At 35.0% G+C, this 24,836-nt stretch overlaps 1 protein-coding gene across 1 annotated transcript in view; it reads right to left on the reverse strand.

Annotated features, from left to right (window-relative positions):
• Positions 1-19,548: 19,548 nt before the first annotated feature.
• KYNU (kynureninase) overlaps positions 19,549-24,836 on the reverse strand; it is a 93,105-nt gene continuing 87,817 nt past the window's right edge. Inside the window, exons 13-14 of the mRNA XM_045831535.1 lie at positions 23,451-23,681; positions 19,549-20,540 (exon numbers count right to left, since the gene is read on the reverse strand). Coding sequence (XP_045687491.1) covers positions 20,406-20,540; positions 23,451-23,681 — 366 coding nt within the window. The 3' untranslated portion in view covers positions 19,549-20,405. The remainder of the gene's footprint in view (positions 20,541-23,450; positions 23,682-24,836) is intronic.

Consider the following 24,836-nt stretch of genomic DNA (forward strand, 5'->3'; position numbering starts at 1 on the left):
TATATCAGAGAAATTTTGTTCTTTATATATATATATATATATATATATATATATCTATATATCTCACTCCTTCTTTATCTACTCATCCATCAACGAACACTTAGCACTTTGTTTGAATACCTTGGCTATTGTAAATATTGCTTGCTACAAATATGGAGGTGCATGTATTTTTTTGTTAGTGTTTTCATTTTCCTCCGATAAACACCCAGAAATGATATAGTGGCTGTATCAATTTACATTCCCAGCAACAGTGCACAAGGGCTTCCATTTCTCCACATTTTTGCCGACACTTATTTCTTGTCTTTTTAGTAATAATCATTCTAAGAGATATGAGGAAATATCTCATATTGGTTTTGATTTTAATTTCCTGATGACTAATGATGTTGAACATATTTTCATGTGACTGTTGGCCATCTATAAGCCTTTTTTTTTAAAAAAAACTCTATTTAGGTCCTTTGCCCATATTTTAATCAACATTGTTTTTTGCCATTGAGTTGTATTTTTTTAATATTTTGGATATTAAACCCTTGTTAAATACATGATTTGCAAATATTTTCTCCAATTCAGTATGTTGCTTTTTTATTTTGTTGATAGTTTTATTTGCTTACAGAAGCTTTTAGCTTCATTTAGTCCCATTTGTTTATTTTTGCTTTTGTGGCTTTTACTGTTAGCGTCAGATTCAAAAAATCATCACCAAGACATATATCAAGGAGTTTAATCCATGTGAATGCAATATCTTTCCATTCACTTGTGTTTCCTTAATGTTTTGTAGTTTCTAGTATACAGGTCTTTCACCTCTTCCATTAAATTCATTCGTATGTATTTCTTTCTGATGCACTTGTAAAATGGACTTTTTTTTTTAGTTTCTCTTTCTAATAATTATTAGTACATAGAAATACAACATATTTTGTGTATTAATTTTGTTTACTGCAACATTACTGAATTTATTAATTTTAATAGTTTTTAATGAAATCTTTAGGGATTTTTATATATAATATTATGCTATGTGCACATAGTGAGTGTTACTTCTTTCTTTCCACTTTGGATGTCCTTTATTTCTATTTCTTGTCTAATTGCTGTGGCTAGGACTACCAATACTATGTTGAATAAAAGTGGCAAGAGTAGACATCCTTGTTTTGTTCCTAATTAGTGGTTTCCCTGAGAAATACTAGTAACATCTTCAAAACAATATAATTTGAATTGGCAGTAACTTAATATCAATAGTATATTAAAATATTGCTTGAATATAGCTGTTTTTCTTTTATTACAAATGTTTCAAAAGGAAAGCAGTAATTCTCCTTTTCAGTTCTAATAATACATTCTTTCTTCTTTCCTATATTTTTCTTTTTTAATTTTCTGTTTTGTAAAGAAACTACGAATATAAATTTAAAATATTGTTAAGCTTTGTATACTAATAATAGTTTCAATTGTAACTACAAATAGATATAATTTGAGTTGGGTTAATAGAGGACTCAGAAGATAATTGTTCTTTATCAGATAGTTTCTGTGTACTCAAACTTTTTTACTACATATGTCATTAAATATTGTCTTATGTCTAGTATCAATGCATGAAGTAACCTTTGTCCTTAGAATAAGTTGTCTTCTTCAGTCAACACATATATAAATATGCACAAAATCACTAGTTTTAGTATTTTTATAAAATATATATTATTTGAAATTTCCAGGGTATGCATAATTTTCTTTTTTTTTCTATTTTTTTATTTTAATCATTTTTCAAGTACAGTTTTCTCCCTTTTACTCCCATTCCAGCGTACTCACCCAACCCTCCCCACTTCCCTCCCATTACCACCCTCCCCCTAGCTTTTGTCCATGTGTCCTTTAAATTTGTTCCTGTAAACCCTACCCATTCTCCCCTGAAATTCCCTCTTCTCTCCCCTCTGGTCACTGTCAGTCTGTCCTCTATTTCAGTGTCTTTGGTTATATTTTGCTTGTTTCTTTGTTTTGTTGTGTATACATAGATTTTCAAAGATAAATATGTCTCATTGTGATTCTTTCTTGAGTTTTTGACAGAATAAAAACAGTTCTATGTCTGTACTGGCTATATATGATCCCATACCGTGTTATCCAATAGCTTTCTTTATTCTCAGTTTATATATATTAAATTAATACATAAAGGGAAGAGCAGGTTTTTATTTATATGACATGTTTTTTATATCTCCTCAACTTGTTAAAGCATGGATTATAATATGTTGTCTAGTTTCTCCAGAAATCTTCCTTTTTCAGGTACGGTAATAAAGATTCAATTTTTTTTGTCCACATGTTTAAAATGTTTTAAAGCCTTAGTTTAGTTACACACAAACCATTTGGATGCCATCAGAACTTCTTAAGTTACATATATTATTGTCTGTATCATCTGTCAAATGAACAGCTTTTGTGTTTACCAAAACAATATCTGGAGGTGTTCTTATTTACATGTATGTTGGAAATATAAATAAAAGCACAAACATGGCTTACTGTATGTCACAATCAATAAAACCACTTCAATTAAAACATTACCTGTTTTATTCACCAGTTTAACAACATCTCTTTAAACACAGTTGATTTTGGGGAAAAAAATGTCCTTAACCTCCGCTGAGGAGATAAAAACAAATTCAGTGTCAGTTTTGCTGAAATTTTGAATTTACTTTACATGAAGGAGTACAGCCACATGTTACAATATATTGAGAATTACAAATTTCTTAATATTAATTTGAAACATTCAAGGTATACCTGCTATTATGTGAGCATATTTAAAGCAGATATATGACCAATGTTCAGAACAGGAGAAATATTAGCATAAGTATTAATTAGCCCCTGAAAAACATTAATTATTAGCTTCAAATAAATTTTACTGTCTTTATTCCTTTCAGTGAATGATATTCTAATTTTCTAGAAGCTTATTTTAATTTATATCTTAGGCACTTTGTTCATATATGGATAATTACAATGGACTCAAATTAATCTTTCATGATTCAGTACGATTAATGAAATGTTCTTGTTTAGATATTAGATAATGAGAGACATACTTCAGTAGTTTAAGCTGGCTTTATTTCATTAATGACTGACTATTTGTTGATTTTTAGGTTTTAAAGATAATGATTGTTTTTATTTCTTGACCACTTTCTATGTATCATACAACATGTTATGCTTTCTTATTAATTTTTATCAAAGTAATTTGTGTAAATAGTTTACAGTTACACAGTACTGCCAGTACTAGTAATGTGTACCCCTTATTATTTAAATGATTTTATATATTAGACTGTATAATCTTTAAGACAATTTTATGAGGTACTACTATTAGTGTCTAATTAAATAAACGAAGAAATTAGGGCACTGAGCATTTATATTATCGGATCACATAACTGGTAGGTACTAGAGCCAATACTTCAAACTTATATTTTGTTTTCAGAGTCTGTGAACTTATCCCTCACAGGGTATTTCCATGCATGTTTCAATTTTTATGCCCAAAACAGTAGTCCTCTTACCCATCCACACCTGGTTTTAATTCCTACTAACGAAGAGCTAATGGCTCTCAATTATTTTAGCTATTTCTGCTTATATTTAGTTCCACAGTTTTAAATAATACGAATTTATTGCAATTTCTTCAACTTCAAGTTTGCAACATTTTTTTCCCTCCTGGTGTGCAAATTGAAGATTTAGTTATTATAGAATTCCTCCCCCATGGCCCACTAACATATACACAAATACACTTTCTCTTCCCTCATCCTCCAAATATAGTGTAATCGTGATTTAGATTACATCAATATTCATTGTTTGCATGTTTATAACTACATAAATATTATTTACAGCTGGTGTTATGTGCATGTGAAAGAATAGGAACATATGTTAAAGTATACTGAAAACAGCATTTTTGTAACATTAAATTGAGAACTGCAGGGCATATTTTCTACACTGTATGTTTTACTGTGCTCAGAATTCTGAAATACATAACACATTAGGTATTTAATCTGTTTGTGTGTGCGTGTGAGAGAGAGAGAGACAGACAGAGAGAGACCTACCTGTTCCCTGGAACTCCCAGAGCAGTTCCCTTTTAGGGACATTGGGCTGATGTTGTAATGGGATATGGGGCTTCTCTTCATACTCAGATTGGGAATTCCATCATTCCATTAATCTTTTTTCTTGTTGTTCTTAGCTCAGTTGTTTCCAGAAGCTTCTGGGAAGTAGTACATGGGAAAAATATTTTAAAACCTTGATCACCACTATTCTTGTTATATCTTCACATTTAATTGATAGCTTAGCTTACCATGGACTTTATTGCAAATATTTCTCCATATGAATTTTTGAAAAATATTTTATTTATTCCCAGAGAGATGGGAAGAGAGGGAGAAAGAGAGAGACAGAGAAACATCAATGTGTGGTTGCCTCTCACATGCCCCGCCCTGGGGCCTGACCCATAACCCAGGCATGTGCCATGACTGGGAATTGAATCAGTGACCCTTTGGTATGCAGACCAGCACTCAATCCACTGAGGCACACCAGCCAGGGCTCCACATGAATTTTTTAAGTATATTCTATTGATTATGCTGTTACAGTTGTCCTGAATTTTTCCTTTGACCCCATTGCCCACTCCTCTTCACTCCAGCAATCCCCCATTAGTTCATGTCCATGGGTCATGCATTTAAGTTCTTTGGCATCTCTCTTTCCTATACTACTTTTTAACATCCCCCTGTCTACTTTGTTCCTACTAATTATGCTTCTGGTTCCCTGCACAATTTCCCCTTTTCTCTCCCTTCCTCCTCCCAGCTGATAACCCTCTAAATGTTCCTGTTCTGGTTGTTTGCCTAGTTTGTTTACATTTTTTATTTTTATTTTTTAGATTCATTTGTTGATAGTTGTGAGTTTGTCGTCATTTTAATGTTCATAGTTTTGATCTCCTTTTTCTTAAATAAGTTCCTTTAACTTTTCATTTAATAATGGCTTGGTGATGATGAATTCCTTTACCTTTACCTTGTCTGGGAAGCACTTTACTTGCCCTTCTATTCTAAATGATAGCTTTGCTGGGTAGAGTAATCTCAGTTGTAGGTCCTTGCTTTTAATCACTTTGAATACTTCTTGCCTGCAAAGTTTCCTTTGGGAAATCAGCTGAGAGTCTAATGGGAACTCCTTTGTAAGTAACTCTCTTCTTTTCTCTTGCTGCTTGTAAGATTCTCTCTTTATCTTTAACCCTTGGCATTTTAATTATGATGTGTCCTGGTGTTGTCGTTGGGCCTAACTTTATTGGAACTCCCTGTGCTTCCTGAACTTGCATGTCTATTTCCTTCACCTAATAAGGGAAGTTTACTTTCATTATTTTTTCAAATAGATTTCGAATTTCTTGCTCTTTCTCTTCTACTTCTGGCATCCCTATGATGCGAATGTTTGACTTCTTGAAGTTGTCCCAGAGACTGCTTATACTACCCTCATTTTGAGGGATTCCTTTTTCTTCTTATTGCTCTGATTGGTTGTTTTTTTGCTTCCTTATGTTCTAAATCATTGATTTAATTCTCAGCTTCATCTACCCTACTCTTGATTCCCTGTAAATTGTTCTTTACTTCAATTAGTGAATCCTTCATTTCTGATTGGGTCTTTTTTATGCTGCTGAAGTCCACTAAATTCCTCGAGCATCCTTATAATCAGTGTTTTAAACTCTGCATCTGATAGATTGCTTATCTCCATTTTTCTGGAGTTTTCATCTGTCCTTTCTTTTGAGCCATGTTTCTTTGTCTCTTTGTTTTGTTTGTTTCTATGTGTTAGGTAGAGCTGCTTTGACTCCATGTTTTGGTAGTGTGCCTTAATGTGTAGATGTCCTGTAGAGTCCAGTAGCACAGCCTCTCCTATTACCTAAAACAGATACTCAAAGTATACCCTTTTGTGGGCTGCATATACCCTCCTCTTATAGTTAAGCCTTGGTTGCTGTTGGCAGATAAATGGGAGGGGTTTTCCCAGGCCAGTCAGATGTAAGGATCTTTCGTGACTACTGACCACCAACCTCCACCCTCTGTGAAGGATCATTGGTGCGGGGGCAGGGTGGTATTGCTCCAAAGGGGTCTATAGCTGTCCACTGGGTGTGCTGGCCTTGGGGTTTCTGGTGTGGTGGAGGCCAAGGTCAGCTCCCACCTTTATTTTGCCTGAGGCATCCTGCCTGAGCTGTAAAGCAACCTGAGAAAGCTGCTACTTGTGCTGGGCTTGGAGATTCTTAGGTGATGCCAAGCAGTGAATCTAATCTGGCTGCTGCTAGTGCCCAGCAGCTCACTGAGGCTAGCTATTGGTTGTTTGATAGGATTTAGGAAGTTGTGAAGCATGAGCCTAGACCAGCCATTCATATGGAAAAGCTGCTTGGGTGGGCCTGTGAGTTGGGTGGGTTGGATCTGTGGGGATCTCCATGGTGGGTCAAATAGTGTTAGTTAAGTTGATAGAATCTTAGATATAGCACCAGTTTTCTGGCTCTGTGGGGTTAGGGCCCAGGAAAGGGACAATCCTCTGCTCACCCTGGTTCCAGACATTCAGCCTCTCCCAGGATGCCATTGGTATCCTTCAAGCTGTCACCCTGGTCCTGGAGCTCAGAGGAAGTGAGTCTGAGTAGGTGAGTCCATGTGTGGGTTCTTTAATACGAATTGCTTGGGGCTCCAGGAGTTTCTTCCATGGATTCAATACCTGCTGCCTGTTTATTCAGCAAGAGGTTGTGGAAACTTATCTTCCTGGCATTGGAACCCTGGGCTGGAGGGTCTGGTATGGGGCTGGGATTCCTTGCTCCCAAGATATCCCTCCCAAATTTTTATCTACCATATGTGGGTGAGAGACTAGCCCATTTGACATCTGTGCCCCTCCTACAAGTCTTAGTGGATGTGTTTTTTTTTTAATTCCATAGTTGTCCAACTTCCATTAAACTCAACTTCTGAGGTTCTGAGTGATCATTGTTCTTTATTTTAGTCATAATTTTGATTTGGTTGCACCAAGAGGTGAGCCATATCTGCCGATACCACCATCTTGACCAGAAGCTCCATATGAGTCTCAAAAGCATTCTCAATCACTCTCTATCTTTCTGAGTTGGTGGTGAGACTCTCTATATTATTGTGATTGCTGTTATTTTTAATTTTATCTGTAAAAGTTTTATAATCTTCCTTTTATCCCTACTGTCTCACATTTTCCCCATGATGTGATTCATATTTTATTTAAAAATTATGTTTAAAAAAGTTTAAAGTTATTAAAAAAGTTATTATGTTTAGTACTGATTGAGCCTCTTCTGAAAAGCACATTTTAGTTTCAGGAAGACTTCTTGGGAAGAGTTTCATGTTTTGGTAATTTTCTCTTTTCTATTTTATCTAGTCTCACATTTTGAAACTACCATTAGATAGACATTGACTTCTTGCATTCATTTTTTTAATTATTTAATCTTTTTTGTTCTGCTTTTGAGATAGTTCCTCAATTTTACATTCCAAAATTTACTTTGATTTTTTTTCTGATATCATATTTTTGAGTTTCAAGAGCTTTTTCTTATTCTCTGTACCCTTTTAAGTGTATGGTTTCCTTGTCCCATAGTTTTTCTTTTCTCTTAAAAGATGCTAATTTTACCTTTGTTTTCTCTTCTTTTTCTATTGTATTATTTGTTTCCTTTTGTTCTTTTGGATTCTACGTTGAATTTTAAGTGTTATTGTCATATATCCTGTGATGCTTTGTGTCCATTTATTTATAAAACATAGAAAATCAGGTGTAAATATTTTGTTCAGGGTCAGTCATTTTTTTATTGCTGGACAGCATTATACCACAATGAGATAGCATGTATTTGTAGCTCTAAACTAAACTGAGCTGTTTTCCTGGAGAGATATCTATAATCATATTCCTGAGGTGGGCTGGATATAACTTTTTGGGAGCTAAGAGGGGGTAAGGAGTTAGGGCTTTCACTGCTTAGAATGTAAAATTCTGTCAAATTACTTTAATTCCAATCAGATGGCTCATCCATGTCCTCTGCTGCCTTCATGTGCCTAAGCCTAGAACTACACCAATTCATTCCCTCTAGAAAGTAAATTCTTGCCTTTGTGAGTGTTGGAAAGATGCAATATTCTAGCTGTAGATGCTGGAGGAAAAGGATCTGGATCTAAATGCTAAACTTACAGACTTCAAATCACCTATTTTCCTTCCCACCACACATTTGGCCTCAGAAATCATTGGTATACCCATTTCCTAAATATTTCAATGGACTTTGACCTGAATCAGACTACTGTTCTTCGATACCCTTGCCCGTTACCCAGGGAATCATACTTCCGCTTACCAGCTCCCTCCACGTACCAGCTTTGATGAATGTTGACATCTTTCATGTGCTCTTGTTCTTTGTCATTTGGGGGAGTCTTTCTATGTTTATGGTGCTTTTATTGATACACTCTAACGGTTTCATGTGAGACGGGTGACTAACTTTACCTGTAAATATAGATTAGTATTAGTACCATAACTTTACTCCCCTAAAATGATTATAAGTTATGTAACTTCCTAGAGGAAGGACTTTAGAGCATTTTGCTTTCTAGTTTTCTTCATTTTTTTCTCCTTGGGGGGTGGTGTCTGTCATTCTCTTTTATTGGTTGTGCAAGTGAGTCAGTTTTAAAGTAAAAACCAAAAAGGTAGCTTCAGTCTCTCTTTTTTAACTTTTATTTTTAAGAAAAAATTATTGTATGTTTTTCTATTACCTTTTAGTTCCCTTATATGCCCTCCCTCTGCAATCACATACAAGTATACATTTATTTTCTTAATTATATTTCATTGATTAGGCTATTACAGTTGTCCCAATTTTTCCCCCTTTGCCCTTCTCCACTCAGCACTCCCCACTCCCTAGGCAATCCCCCCACCATTGTTCATGTCCATGGGTCATGTGTATAAGTTCTTCAGTTACTCCATTTCCTATGCTGTACTTTACATCCCCTTGGCTATTCTGCAACTACCTATTTGTACTTCTTAATCCCCTCACCTCTTCACACATTCCCCCATACCACACTCCCCTCTAGCAACCACCAAAAATTGGCAAGTTGACAAATATATATTTAAAACTTCAAAGGAGATAAAATTTTCTAATGAATAGAAAATCCCATAGATACTGGATGTTAGACTGCACCGAAGTTCATGGGTTGAACACAATGAATATATCAGCTTTGACTAGACTGCACATGATTTAAAGAAAATGCGCTCTACCTTTTAATTTGCTTCTCTTCATTCCTCTGAAATGTTTGTTGTTGAGAGAAAGAAACATACAAAATAGAAAGATAACAAATATAGCATATAAAAATATATGTAAAAGTTTGTTATAAGTTAATAGGGACATTAACACAATAAAATAACAGTTATAAAATAGCAATATTATTTAGAATTCAGTGAGAAACGTGACATTTGGAGTCACTTACCAGTTTCAAACAGTCTAGTTCTGTTGTTGTTACCTAAAAACGGACGTCTGTTATTCTCTTTGTATATTTTTCCTCTTAATTGCCATTTTTTTTCAGAGACCAGCTGCAGCATCTATGTCCTGACTTTGATCCAACTACTTATTTTAACCCATAGAGAAAATGTCTCCTATAGAACCTGTATATATCATGGTAATATCTTCATTCTTGACAAGCCTATTATTTTAACACAATAGAATGTAAGGAGAACCACATGAAGTAAAGCTCCCACATAATGGGAAAGAGAAAACTAAGAACTCTGTTTAGTAAATATTGGCACAAAAATGCAATAGTTGTCTTCACCTAAACTAATACTGTAAGTATATATGATTGAAATTTCAACTGAGGCCCAAGGATCCAATGTTAGTTATTTTACTTGTCTTTCAAGAGACAAATAAAGACAATTTATTTGTGCTTTAAAGCATTTTTCTCATTTGATTTAGTGCAATGAAACCATTCTCAGCTTGGGTCCCAGATGGGACATGTGAGAGGGTCTCAGGCCTTTTTAAGGCCAAAGAGGCTGCCATGTAATAGTAAATGACAAAACTGATACATTACATGCCCTTGATTCTGAAAAACTTAGGATGATCTCCAACCCTCATATAAGAATAAAAATTTAATTTCTACCTGTGGAAAACTGGTACCTATTGATCTGTGTATTCTAAATATCTTAGATATTTCTGAAATAGTTTACTGGGCTCAGGTCTGAACCAGACAATTGTAAAGGATTTATTTTTTATTAGATGCTCTTTTGAGGCAAAAGACACAGGAGCAGCTTCAAGGTAAACATGGATAGCATATAAAACATTAAAAATGCCCATTTCATATTAATTGTCTGCTTGTAAGGGGCTAACTATATATTCAGCTCAGTGGTAAGAACTGAGTGACATACCAAGAAAAACACAATATTAACCATATCACCAAGCAAATTATTTTAAATTAGGGAGAAAGCTATATGTGTATGTGTGTATGTGTATACAGTGTAAGATATAATATTCCTTTCAAAATCATTGTAAGAAAATTATGGACATGATTTTTGACGTGTGGAGGCTGAAGGGATTGTTTCCACTGTAAAAATAAGTGGTGGGAAAGATTAAGAACATGATCTTGAAATCATAAATTTTGAGGCAAGTGTCCTGGATAGAGAGTCTCATCTAAGTCATCAACATTTATTTATTTTTTTGTTCTTAATCCTTAAATATTAATAAAACTAAAGAGAATCACAACTATGATTACTCAGATTTAAATTATCAAAATTTTGTCAGGCTCCTTCTGTCCTTCTGTTACAGAGCAAACAAGGTGGGGGGGCCTGCGACGATATACTATTATTTAAAAGGCCCCCAGGTCCTTCATGTCCGCCGCCCGAGGAAAGAGAAAGACGTCTCTCAATGCTAGAGATTTGTGAAAAGGAAAGGAAATGTTTATTTAATGTTATACAAACTTCAAGTAGTGACCTAATGTCTTTATCAAAAATCCTAAAGTCCCTAAAAACACCCACAAACAGACACAGTCCTTCCTTCCTTCCCCCTTTGCCCAGTACCGTATCTCAGGAAAGGAAATACAAGTCCATGGCTCAGGCAGTCCTCTGGTTCTTCCCAGTTAGTACTCCATCTCGACTGGGAGACCTCCCTGGGTTCGCGGCACCCTCAGCTGAGTCGCCGGGATCTCTGCTAAAACCAGGTGGTGGTTCCCCTTCTAAAGCTGTGGGGGTCCCCACTCTGTCCAGGCAGCGTGGTTCTCCCTCTCAGGGATGCGGGAGTCTTCACTCTGCTAAAGCTGTGTGGCTCTCTCTCCAACGGCCGTGATCCTCTCTGCACCTCCACAGCTACATGGTTCTGTCTCCTCTCAATGGCCGCCAGGTCTGGGTTTTAAATCCCCGGGGCCAATCTTCCTCTGCAGCCTCATTTCCGACTCCTCCCACACTCAGCTTCACATGCCAGAACTCGTATCCTTCCAGCTTTCCTGGGCTGCCATCATGAGTCTGGGTAGGCGTGGCCCCATGTCCTGGTGCCAATCTTCTCCAAGCTCTCACGCAGGTGCTGTAACTCGGGGGACCTGCCCCCCTAGTTATGTCTTGGTGGGGAAGTTACTTCCATTCCCCTGGCTCAGGGCATGGCCCACAGCTATTTAACATATCTAAGTGACCAGCCAAAGGCTATAGATATGTTAAATGACCATGCCAGAGCTTAGCTGCAAGGCTGTTGCTATGCAAAACAGCTCTCAATGGCCCTGCTCCATTTGTCCCTTCCCCCAACCCACACCTGGGGGTGGGGAGGGGGCGGTGAAGACATCCAAAAATCTCCTGGACACCTTAAGTTCTGGACCCCATTTCAAATGTCCATTTGGGGTCCCCCTCTTGGCTGCACCTTGTAACACTTCTTTCCTTCCTTCTCTCCTTCCTTCCTTCTGAAGAATAATGACCCCAAAGAGGTCCTTGTCTTAATCCCCAGACATATGAATATCTTACATTATATGATAGAGAAAAATTATAATTGCAAATGTAATTAAGATCACTAATCCAGTGGCCTTAAAATAGGGAGATAATCCAGTTGAACACAATGTAATCACAAAGTAGCTTAAAAGTGAAAGAGTCAGAAAAGTAGAATTAGAGGGAACAGTGACTATGAAAGAATTATCAGAGGTGCAATATTGCTGGCTTTGAAGGTGGAGGAAGAGCCAGAGAATATGGGCAGCCTCTAGAAACTGAAATAGGCAGAAAATGGATTTTCTCCTAGAGACTCCAGAAAGGAATGTAACCCTGTCAAAACCTTAAGTTTGGTCTAGTGAGATCCATGGTGAATTTCTAGTCTAGAGAACTGCAAAATAGAAAATTTGTGTTCTTTCAAGTCACCAAGCTTGTGGTAACTCCTTTGTCATCATTCTTTTTGTCAGAGGACAAAAAGAACAAATTCCATAACTATATCATTTCATTTCTATGTACTTGATACATATATATGTACATATATACACATACGTATATGTACATATGTGTATATATGAATGAAATATATATTATATATACATGCCAAATTTATATATAATATATATTTCCTTATATCCACAGTAGTTACCATAGTCAATAACTTCAATAAAAATGTCCTCATTCGAATGTCTTCAATTCGTTCAACAATATAGTTATTTATTTATTTTTTTTTTAGAGAGGAGGAGGGAGGGAGATATAGAGGGAAAGAAACATTATATGTGTGATTGCTTCTTGTGCGCCCCCTCCCTCCTGGGGACGTGGCTCACAACCAAGGTATATGCCCTGACTGGAAATCCAACCAGCATCGCTTTGATTCGCAGGCCAGCACTCATCCACAGAGCCACACCAGCCAGGGCTCAACAATATAGTTTTACAGTTGGCCTTTGAATTGAGATCCAATCTAAGTTCACATACTGTATTTGCTTGTTATGTCTTAGTCCCACAATCCAGTATAGTCCTTTCACTCTTCCCTGCCCCTTATTTTATTCATGACATTGACTTGTTAAAAAAAAAGAAAGAAAGAAAGAAAGAAAGAAAGAAAGAAAGAAAGAAAGAAAGAAAGAAAGAAAGAAAGAAAGAAAGAAAGAAAGAAAGAAAAACCAATCACCTGCAATGTAGAATGTCCCATATTAGCTTTCTTGTGGGGTCATTTAATTTATCCCTGTATTCTTCATAGTTTTTATAGACTAGAAAATAACTCTAAAAATTTGATTGACTCAGGTTTATTATTCCCTGAGAAAGTGGTTCTGCCTGCTTCATTATTGTATCACATCAGTTACAGGTTGTTCCATGTTGGTGGTACTAGTGTTGATCAATGAGTTTAGCTGGTGACAATATGATGCTCTGACTATGTAGTTTCTCATCTTATTATTCTTTCTTGAAGAATTGTAATTTTCTGTAAAATAAAATTGCCTTTCCAAACAGGAAAAAAATATTTATAATATGCTACCTTATTTCTTATATCTAATAAAGAAATATGTTCATATATATATATACACACACACACACATATATATACTTACCTATATTTTATATAGGTATTAGTTATGTATATGCACATATATAATATGATAAACCAAAATATGAAATAGAATACACAGATATAGTGAGAGGAAATAGTGTAAAGAAAAAGGACACAATCTAAACATTTCTTAGTATATCTTGTTTTGAAGATTTACGTTAGCAATTATTTAAATATTTCACACTATTCTATAACAAATCTTAAAGTTTTAAAGAAAATTTATAAGACTTGAAAAATATTCCAAAGAACTAAACCTATGTATGTAACTGGTTGGGTAACCATACAGAGAAGAGTTATCAATATTACAAGCACCTTTAAACACAGTATTTGACTTAGTATTCCTAGGAAAATGTATTCTAAAGGCAAAACAAACTTCAAAAAATCTTAAACTCCTTTAATCACATAGTTTGTAATATATTTGTTATTATTAAATCTAAGCTAAATATATCTACAAGTAATAATACTAGTATATCTTATGTCTGATAAAACTAGTAATTGATATATTAGGACAAAGATTTTTAGCATGAGATAAAAATCAATAAAGTTAAATAGAAATCTTATTTTTAATTGAATTTTAAATATTAACAAGAAATAATACAATTTCTCTTTAAGTATTTTCCAGGTGTGCTCATTGAAAATTCTGAACAATAATCAACCCAATTACAATGATCACTCTTACAATTAAGATTACGGTTTCCAAATACCATTTTTATTCAAAAAGACCTGGGCATTGTTAGAAGATTGAGTGATGTCAAGTTTGAGGTAGAAAATATACAAAGTAAGCCACATTTTGTCAACATACAAGCAATGAAGCTATCAAGAAATAGTTGAGGTAATGTCTAAGAACTCAGAAGCCACCTTAAAGAGTCAAAAATTTAAAAAACTGGAACATTCATAAAAATAAGAATTGCAACAAACCAAAAACACATGAGAAATACTCGTCAGTTTATAATGAAACTTTACTATCTTGTTCTTTGAGAAGACATCTTTTTTTAAATTTTATTTTAATTGTTGTTCAAGTACAGTTTTCTTTCATTTACTCCCATCCCAGCCCACCCACCAGCCCTCCCCACCTCCCTCTCATTTCCAACCCCTCCCCCCCCCCAGTTTTTCTCCATGTGTCCTTTATACATGTTCCTGTAAATCCTTCTCCTTTTCCCCCCAAATTCCCTTCCCTCTCCCCTCTGGTCACTGTCAGCCTGTTCTCTATTTCAGTGTCTTTGGTTATATTTTGCTTGTTTGCTTATTTTATTGTTTAGGTTCCTGTTAAAGGTGGGATCATATGGTATTTGTCTTTCACTGCCTGGCTTATTTCGCTTAGCATAATGCTTTCCACTTTCATCCATGCTGTTGCAAAGGGTAGGAGCTCCTTCTTTCTTACTGCTGCATAGAATTCTATTGTGTGAATGTACCACAGGTTTTTGACCCATTCATTTACTGATGGGCACCTAGGTTGCTTCCAACATTTAGCTATTGTAAATTGTGCTGCTATGAACGTTGGTGTGCATAGGTTCATTTGCATTGGTGCTTCAGGGTTCCTAGAATATAATCATAGCAGTGCAATTGCTGGGTCAAAAGGCAGATCCATTTTTCATTTTTTGAGAAAATTTCATAGTGGTTTCCACAGTGGTTGTACCAATATGCAGTCCCACCAACAGTGCACTAGTGTTGCACTTTTCTCCACAACCTCTCCAACACTTGTTGTTTGTTGATTTGTTTATGATGGCCATTCTGACCAGTGTGAAGTGGTATCTCATTGTGGTTTTAATTTGCATCTCTCTGATGGCTAGTGATACTGAGCATCTTTTCATGTGTCTCTGGATCCTCTTTATGTCCTCCTTGGAGAAGTGTCTGTTCAAGTCCTTTGCCCATTTTTTAATTGGGTTGCTTGTCTTCTTAGAGTGGAGTTGTGTAAGTAAGTTCTTTATATATTTTGGAGATTAAACCCTTGTCTGAGGTATCATTGGTAAATATGTTTTCCAATACTGTTGGTTCTCTTTTTATTTTGATACTATTTTCTTTAGCCATGCAGAGTCTTTTTATTTTGATGAGGTCCCATTTGTTTATTCTTTCCTTTATATCTCTTGCTCTAGGGGACATATCAGTAAAAATGTTGCTGTGTGAAATATCTGAGATTTTCCTGCTTATGTTCTCCTCTAGGACTTTAATGGTGTCATGGCTTATATTTAAATCTTTTATCCACCTTGAATTTATTTTTGTGTATGGTGTAAGCTCATTTTTTTTTTGTATGTGGCTGTCCAGTTCTCCCAACAGCATTTGTTGAAGAGGCTATTTTTACTCCATTTTATGTTGCTTCCCCCTTTGTCAAATATTAGTTGACTGTAGAGATTTGGGTTTATTTCTGGGCTCTCTATTCTGTTCCACTGGTCCATGAGCCTGTTTTTATGCCAATACCAGGCTGTTTTGATTACAGTGTCCTTGTAATACAGTTTGGTATCATGTATTATGATCCCTCCTACTTTGCTCTTCTTTTTCAAAATTACATCAGCTATTCGGGGTTGTTTATGGTTCCATATAAATTTTTGAAGTGTTTGTTCTATGTCTGTGAAATATGCCATTGGTACTTTATTAGGTATGGCATTGAATCTGTGAATTGCTTTGGGTAATATGGACATTCTGATGATGTTAATTCTGATCAATGAACACTGTATATGTTTCCATTTGTTTGTGTGTTCCTTGATCTTTTTCTTCAGTGTTGTGTGGTTTTCTGCATACAGGTCTTTCACCTCCTTGGTTAGGTTTAGAGAATACATCTTGTTGTGATTAAAAATAATGTATCTTTCCAAACATATAATCACAGGATAATGGCCACTACAAGTATTAAATCCATAATCTCAGTATCAGGGTCCCCTAATCTAGTGATTTTCATCTTTTGCTTTATGATGTGATGCTTCCACAGTGTTTGCAGGTTATTTTCTTATAATTATGCAGCAATATTAGAAATGCTCTGGTAACTTCAGCTTATGAAATAAACATGTCACAATATGAATGTATACCTGTGTAGAACTCAAGAGTAAGTGGAAAGATACTGAACAGGAGATAGCTGCAGAAAAAAATGTATTTTTTTCATTTGTAAATATCATCAACCTCACACCAGCCTTTTCTCCAGTAAGTCTTGAACATTAAGTATAATTTAGCACTACACAAAAGACTACAAAAGTATTGGCATTTATATCAATGTGCTTGAGTTACTGATAAAGCATAGTTCATTATTCACATAAGAAAAAAAATACATCATATTTTTGCTTTTAGTCTTAAAACATTTTGACAATTTAGCATGCTATGGAGCATTAGATACCAGAAATAAATGATGAACAACAAAAAAAAAGTCTTTTAAAATTAGTTGGCATAAAAGAAATTCTCAGAACCCCCAAATTAAATAAAAGCAGAAACCTGGGAAGTAAACAAGGATCAAACTAAACTTACGAATAAAGCATCGCTTTCATCCTTAGAGTTTCTGCCAAATCCTAGAGTCATTGGCCTTCAGTGTTGATAACTAAATAGGACATGGAACAAGCCTGGGACTGGCCAAGGTCAATGAGCTGATAGCAGAGTTTTATATAATGTTGACAACCAAAGAATATGTAAATGATACAGCAAGAAAATGATATCTTCTGACAATTTGTAACTATAAATTGGTCATTGTGTGAATTAATATATCCAGTGTCATGCTATTCATGTGATCTGAAAAGCCTGAAAACAAGAACTTAAAATGTTCTTGTGTCAGAAGTGACCATGGGCAACTGGTGGAAACAAGTGTATCTTGAAAAACACACTTTAACCCAGCTCTGAAAAAATCCAGGAAAGGTCAAGATAAATGAATACTTTAAAGTTAACAATTGCAATATCCAGGAGGAAACAAGCATTGTATGTGAAAACCAACATAAAGGGAACTACACATTTATCATATATTAAATATAGAATAGAAAATACTTATGATTATGAAGACTTAATAACAGAAATGCTGTCTTAGATTAGGTTCCCTAGAAGTAGAGCTTGAGGTGAGGATTTACCATATTTTTTGGACTATAAAACACACTTTTTTTCCCTCCCCAAATTTGGAAGGAATAATGGTTGTTAATAGCGCTGTTGAGTTCTGTTTACATTTACATTGGTGAAATATTATGTTGTTTATGTTATGTTATGTTATATTTTACACATTTTTGCTTCAATTTTTTTTCCTATTTTCCTCCTCTAAAACCTAGGTGCATCTTATGGTCTGAAAAATACGGGTAAATAACTATGTTTTATTGAAGGAGTGCTCACCAGAAAGAAAACTATGCAGGAGGGAAATAATGAGAATGTGGTAGGGAAAAGAGCTGAGCAAGTGTCAAATCCATGTGAAATTCTAGTCTTGGCTCAATCCACAGATTAAGAATGGTTTCTGAAGCATAAATTGCAATGTATGGGTGTGCATGTGTGCATGTATGTGTGTGTGGGCTCGTAGTGTGTCTCCTTCTGTTTTTTTCCTTCTACTTGTGTGGAAATTATAAATTTATTCTTCCTTATTTTAATAATTACCTTGGCTATTTTAACCCGTGTGCATTACAAAAGCAATCAGTAGCTACTGTTGGCCAAGATCAGGAGCAAGGGAACGGCCACCTCCTATGTTTGGATCAGAACCTGGTGCAACCACTTTGGAAAACAGTTTAATAGTCCATAGTAAGGTTGAACGTGTGTGTGCCCTATCCCCAGCACTTTTGGTTATATGTCCTGGACAAACTTTTGAACATATATACTAAGAATGTTAATAGCAGCATTATTGCAATATTTTTTAAAAATTGGAACAACTCAAAGCATTCATTAATTGCAGAATGAAGTAACAACTTCAATTACATAAAGGAATACTGAGCAACAATGAAAATGGATGAAAACAGAATATGAAACAGATGGGTGAATCTCAAAAATATGTTGAGCAAAACAATCAGAAGAATAAATATAGTATACCTCTATGCAAAGTCCACACACAGGCAAAATTCACTAATATATTCTTATGAGTACACACATGGATATAAAACTTTAAAGAAGTAAGGAAATTATTAACAGAAAATGTAATTTGATAATTATTTCTGGATTACAGAGTGGAAGGGGACACAAGCTAGGGTGAAGGGAATTTCTTCCTTTCTGTTTCTTAACCTGGGTGATAAGGATATAGTGCTGATCATTCATAAATGGTTTGTATATACAAATGGATGCAATTTTAATTTGATTAGTGTGAAATGTTTTAGAACTTAAACTTATAGGTACCTCCATATACCTTCCCTGTTCAATTGCCTAATTAATACCATTGAGATATTTTTATAGTATCATGTTTGTCTTTTATAGTGGTTACAGTGTTTAATTATACATTTACCTGGGTATTTATATATTTACTCTTTGTTTCTCCCACTTAGCTACATATTCCATGAGAGCTGAAACCATATCTGTTTTGTTTATCCTGCTGAGGTTCAAAAATGGTTTCTTTTACATGGGGTCATACATGGTTGAGGTTTAAGGTTTTGAGATTTTTTTCTGTATATAAAGATAAATTTTGCCAGAAGTTGGAGTGGGAAGGTTTACTAAAGCAATTATGCAACTACTCCATTAAGTAAGATAGCATAAATAGAGTAGCATAATACATGGTACATGGTACATTCTCGATAAATGTCAGTAGCTGCTATTGTTGGTGTTGGTCTGCATCTTTTTATTTAACTCTAACATCCAAAGTCGTTTTCTGAGTGGTTTCATTCAACTTCACTTCAATAGGTAAATATTCATGTCACAGTCACTCTTTCTTAGTGAGAATATATACAAATATGGAACATTTTGTCAATCCATGTATAACAGTAATGGCATCAACAACTAAAAGCTATGGAAATCCAGCAGAGCTGAGAGCAACTGAAGTTTTCATAGTGGATAAGAAAGGTCCAGAGATTTGGGACAGAGGTTGAGTGAGGAAGCAGTCATTTCCTAATTCCAGTCCTCAATCCACTTATCATGGGGTGACTTATTTCACTATTTCAGTGACAGAGTAACATCAAACGTCTTTTATCAGGGGAAGTTTCCATTAAACAAAGAGGAAATATGATAACTTTATATAAAGAGACATCCTTGAAAAATGATTCAGAAAATTCACCCAAGAGTGGGTGGTAAAATCAATTTATTGTGTTTCAACCAACAATTACAGCAATAAGATAAAATAAAATAATAAATATCAAACACAGGTGAATAATTTACAAAACATTTGTTTTTTGTTATAGATATCATTTTTAATTGGAACTAAGATGATATCTATTCATTATGAGAATTATGCTAATATCAAGTATGGTAATGGGAAAGAGTGGCCAATGGCAATTGTAAGAAACAGTTGATTGAAAATTGAAAGACTTTTCTTTCACAGATGTTAAAATATTATTAAAAATTATATACTAAATTAAATAAAATAAGGCATATACACACACCAATATTGATTTCTGTTATTAGATATATTTCTTAGTGTGGACTGTAGCCAAAAACATTTGAATGACACTACCTTAGAAAGAGTATTTTCTGTTCCTTAAATTAGAGGTAGATAGAATATTGCAAAATCATGCATATATCAGACTGTTCAACTGTGGTTCTTACAAAAAAGTCTTTGGGAAATTAAAACTAAAGTAATATTTATAAAATTGACACAAAATTCATATATATCATGAAATAGTCAAGTTATAAATTGAACCAATAAAAATGCTGACCATGAAATGTGCCAGCTAAAGAAGATTGTGAACATAGTATTTGGAACACTGAGGATCTTCATCCACAAAATTAATCATAGATTCCTCAGGGACACTGACTCATAAAAGTTGTACCAGATTTTTTGTAAAGTATACAATTTATTGCTAGTTATGTGTAGTAAGTTTTTTAATACTTCTAATAATTAAAATGAATAAAAATAACGAAATCATCACAGAAGCTTTCAATATCATTTGCTTGATTTGTTCTAAACACCGATATTTTTTTCTTTTGAAGCATCAAGTGCAGCATTGAACAGATTGATAAATTTATAAACGTCATGGAAAGAGTTGTAGAGAGGAACTGGGGCCACTCGGATGCCATTTGGTCCCCGTTTGTCACACTGTGGGGGAAAAATAAAGTCACAACAGTTAGCATTATTCTCATAGTGAATATTTGAATTAAAGACAAACTTACATGTAACAGTCATGTTGATTTCACTTTAATTAAAATATGGTGTTTCTATGTTATTTGAAACCCTCCTTTTAGTTATAACTAAAATATTAATGGGTTATTACATGAATATGCAGAAGTGCTTTCTGAAGTCCACTCAGCAGTAATTTATTTTTATTTTTATGTATTTATTTTTAGAGAGGGGAAGGGAGGGAAAAAGAGAGAGACAGAAACATCAATGTGTGGTTGCCTCTCGTACCCCACCATGGGGTACCCCACCTGCAACCCAGGCATGTGCCCTGGCTGAGAATCAAACCTACTGCCCTTTGGTTTGCAGGCCTGCATTCAATCCACTGAGCTATACCAGCCAGGGGGCAGTAGTCATTTTCTTTATGCATTTAATAGAGCATACACATGATTTGTCTATGGGGAGACCCTGGGGAGACCCTGGGGAGCCTGGAATTTTGAACACATTTAAATGAATGAGTACTAAACACTATTCTGGAAAGTTTTAGACAATTATCCTTGCATTGACTTCTCTAATTCTTAATCTTGCAAACAAGGAGCTGATTGAATTCCTCGAATGAGCCTTGAGAAGAAAATTCATTTGATATGAACACTGAAAAAGATTTATCTGCTGAGCTGGACTGCCCAGGATGAACAAAGGGCCTGGTTTTTAAGTAAGAGTCTGGTGACCATTAGCAGACTGAGGCTCTTCACACAAAGTACTTGGTACACCGAGAAACACTTCAGATTAAACTCTTGGCTCCCCACAGCTTGTTTATGCTGTCTGAGTCAATAACTGGGGGTAATGCCCAGTTTTATCTTTTTACCAACATAGTGAGACCTGGCCAATTCAATCAGAATAGCACAATTTGTATGCTTATTTTACTCTGCACTAACCAATTGGAACAGCACAATTTGAATACTTTATTTACATAAAATGGACATAATTGGAAACCTAGGTGGAAACTTTCATTATAAAAGGCAGCCTCTCCTTTGTCAGGGAAATGGAGAACACAATTTAGATTAATACCTGAACCTGTATTTGCAGGTTGTATGTCCTTTTGCTCAAATAAATGTTTTTATTATTTACTACAGAGGAAAATTAATTTTGTTTTATACTGAGACTGCTGAAATATTATGATATAGGCCCAGAGAAGTTGGCCGAGCCTGAAGATCATTACAACTATCTTAAGAGATATCCACTACAGGCTAGCCTGCGTAGTAAATGGTTTATGTGTATAGGTCCATTTAATTCCCATAACAGTTTCTTGAAGAAAGTTTACAAGGTCTATCCAGAAAAAGCCCAATCATTGTTAATATAGCAAGAACAGTTTGCACAACATCGATGTAACCTGGCAGCCAGGGAGAGTTGACTGGAATGAGCATGTGTGGACAATGACAACTTCACTGTTCTAGTCAGTGGGGGTGGTAGACACCACTGAGTGAACATGTGTACTGTGTGGCAATTACATTCAATGTGATTGAGCAAGCACAGCAACAAATTCTCATCAAAGTTTGTGTTAAGCCCGGGCTGGTGTAGCTCAGTGGATTGAGTGCAGGCTGCAAACCAAAGGATCACCAGTTCAATTCCCAGTCAGGGCACATGCCTGGGCTGTGGGCCAGGTCCCCAGTGGGGGCTGTGTGAGAGGCAACCACACATTGATGTTTCTCTCTCTCTTTCTCCCTCCCTTCTCCCCTCTCTAAAAATAAATAAATAAAGTCTAAAAAAAATTGTGTTAAGCTTGAACATTCCTCTGTGGAAACTTCAGATGATTCAGAAGACCACAGCTATGGGCAACTGGTGACCAGCAGCTTCCTCACAACAATGTGCCCACTTAAGCATTATGTCTTGTGAAAGGGAAGAGATTTTAGACTGTCAATGAGATCCAGGAAAATATGACAGGGCAGCTGATGGTGACTGGGAGAACTATGTGAGGTCCCAAGGTGCCTAATTTGAAGGGGTCTGAGGCATCATCATCCTATGTAATATGTTTCTTGTATCTAGTTATCTTCAGTAAATGTCTCTTTTTCATATTGTGTGGCTGGATACTTTCTAGACAACCTCAGATTTGCAACCAAAAAACAGATGTTAACTAACTTTCTCAAGAGCACATAGCTTGTACACAGTAGGGACTGGTTTGGAATGCTGATATTCTGATTTGTGCTTCCAGAATCTGTGGTGACCCCTTCCAAAGTTTCGGAGGGCCACATGAGTGGAACAGTTCTTAGATTACATTATCACTGGAAATAGATTTGTTATCACCATTTTTTCCTGAAATTATTCTGTTAACACTTACTAGCTTCTTTCAAAAGACTAAGAAGGCCACTTAGGTCCAATGGTTAAAGAAATTATTTTATACAATATTAACACTCCTGAGATATGTCCATGTATATTTTATGACAAGTGACAATGTTGAAAATAAGTTAGTTTAATCAAACAACAAAATAAGACTGACTTCTTTTTCCTTTCACCATATTGAATTGTTCTTTAATTCTGTTTATTCAATAACTATATATTAGGGCTTTTACTACTAAAACTGCTTAAAACATATTGTAATTATGATGAAACAATATTTGCTGATCAAGCTATAAAGAAAGTAGATAAATCACATAAAGCTATTCTGTATATGTAAAAATTTGTGGTTTCTTCTCTTTTATCTGAGGTGACAGATCTCTGTGTCTTTCAATTAGCAAGTGCTGAATATTTAGTTGGCACTTAATTTATGCTTACTAACTGTCTGATTGATGTGAAATAACAAGCAGCAATGAATAAACCAAATAACCCAGATTTTATCCCTAATATGCAATGCATAGAAAAACCCTAGTAGTAGGTAAAAGCAAGAGATATACTTACAACCACTCCTCTTTTTTCTAATTCTTGGAATAAATATGTTATCGGAACAGAAAATGATAATGTTAGCTGGCAACCACGATCCTCGATATTGGATGGTGTAATTATGTTCGCAACCGGTTTCTTGGTTTCTGCTTTATCTTTGCCATAGTAATGCTTGATCATGTATTCCAGATAACCAGTAAGTAAAATAGACTTTCTTCTCAATGCTTTCATAGTTGCTTTGTTAAAGATCTGTAGAATGAGAAATAGTCAGATAAATAATGTTAATCCTTTGATCTACAAAGAAGTAAAACTTAACTGTAAATCATGCATAAAACAAAGAAATGACCACTTTTAATATCTCCCAAAATCATCCCGTTTTAAATAGTTTTTTGTAAAAACATGTGCTATTTTAAGTCTTTTGCTACTAAAAATAAAGTTGATATAATGTCCCTTCAGAGTTATTTTAAATTAGCTTAGTATAATTAGTATAAGCACCCCTTAATAAATAAATTTAAGTATCATAAAATTCAAACACTTTCTCCAAAAGCATTTTTTACAATCATAATGAAGAAGACTCTTTTCCCATTGGATAGAAAGTTTGGCCCACAAAATAATATAATAAGAGCTACATGTGCTCGCATATGTGGAAGCTGGTGTTACAAATATTATTTAGAACTGTTTTACCAATTCCTAAATCTCCTCCAGTTTCACATTAAGGAAACAAGCAGTTAAATAATAAAGCTAAGTTTTATCAGACAAGAAAGCAAAAATGTTAGATGATACATTTATTAGTTCTGAAGCAGCAGTCTTTCTTTTTTTCCTTTTTTTCCTGTTTTTCTTCTTTCATCATTCTTTTTCACTGTTAAACTCTAGCATTGGTCTGAAAGCACTGCAATTTCCTGCCTGAGGTGTCTTATATTAAGATGAGTGACAAGGGCACACAATAACTGGTGTTAGAACATTAGAGGTCAGAACAGACATGCTTTTCTAGCTTATTCCTTCAGGTCAAGTAGAGTTTAAAAATACATCCTACACAGAAGAGCTAAATGAACTTCAGACAGAGTGTGATGCACTGGCATGCCACTTACTGTCCCTTTAGTCTATCATGTCATGCCACAGAGCAAACACAGGGTCATTCAGTGATAGCTACACTTTATAAAGTCTGTAAAAACACTTATATCTGTATACTCATATATGCACATATATGTGGGCAGACATTCTTATAAAACTCAAATAATTTAGGCATACATTTTCTTCACTCTTTTTGCATATGGAGGCTATAGATTTAGACGAAGGAGAGGAAGGGAGTTGCAGTTTTTTTTAACCTTTTATTTTTCCTATGAACAATGATTTGAAAAACAAAACGATTTTTACCAATCAGGACTTTCTCATCCAGAATCACAT

This window comes from Phyllostomus hastatus, unplaced genomic scaffold (assembly GCF_019186645.2).
Source record: "Phyllostomus hastatus isolate PE091 unplaced genomic scaffold, TTU_PhHast_1.1 phas_contig_1, whole genome shotgun sequence".
Lineage (NCBI taxonomy): Eukaryota > Metazoa > Chordata > Mammalia > Chiroptera > Phyllostomidae > Phyllostomus > Phyllostomus hastatus.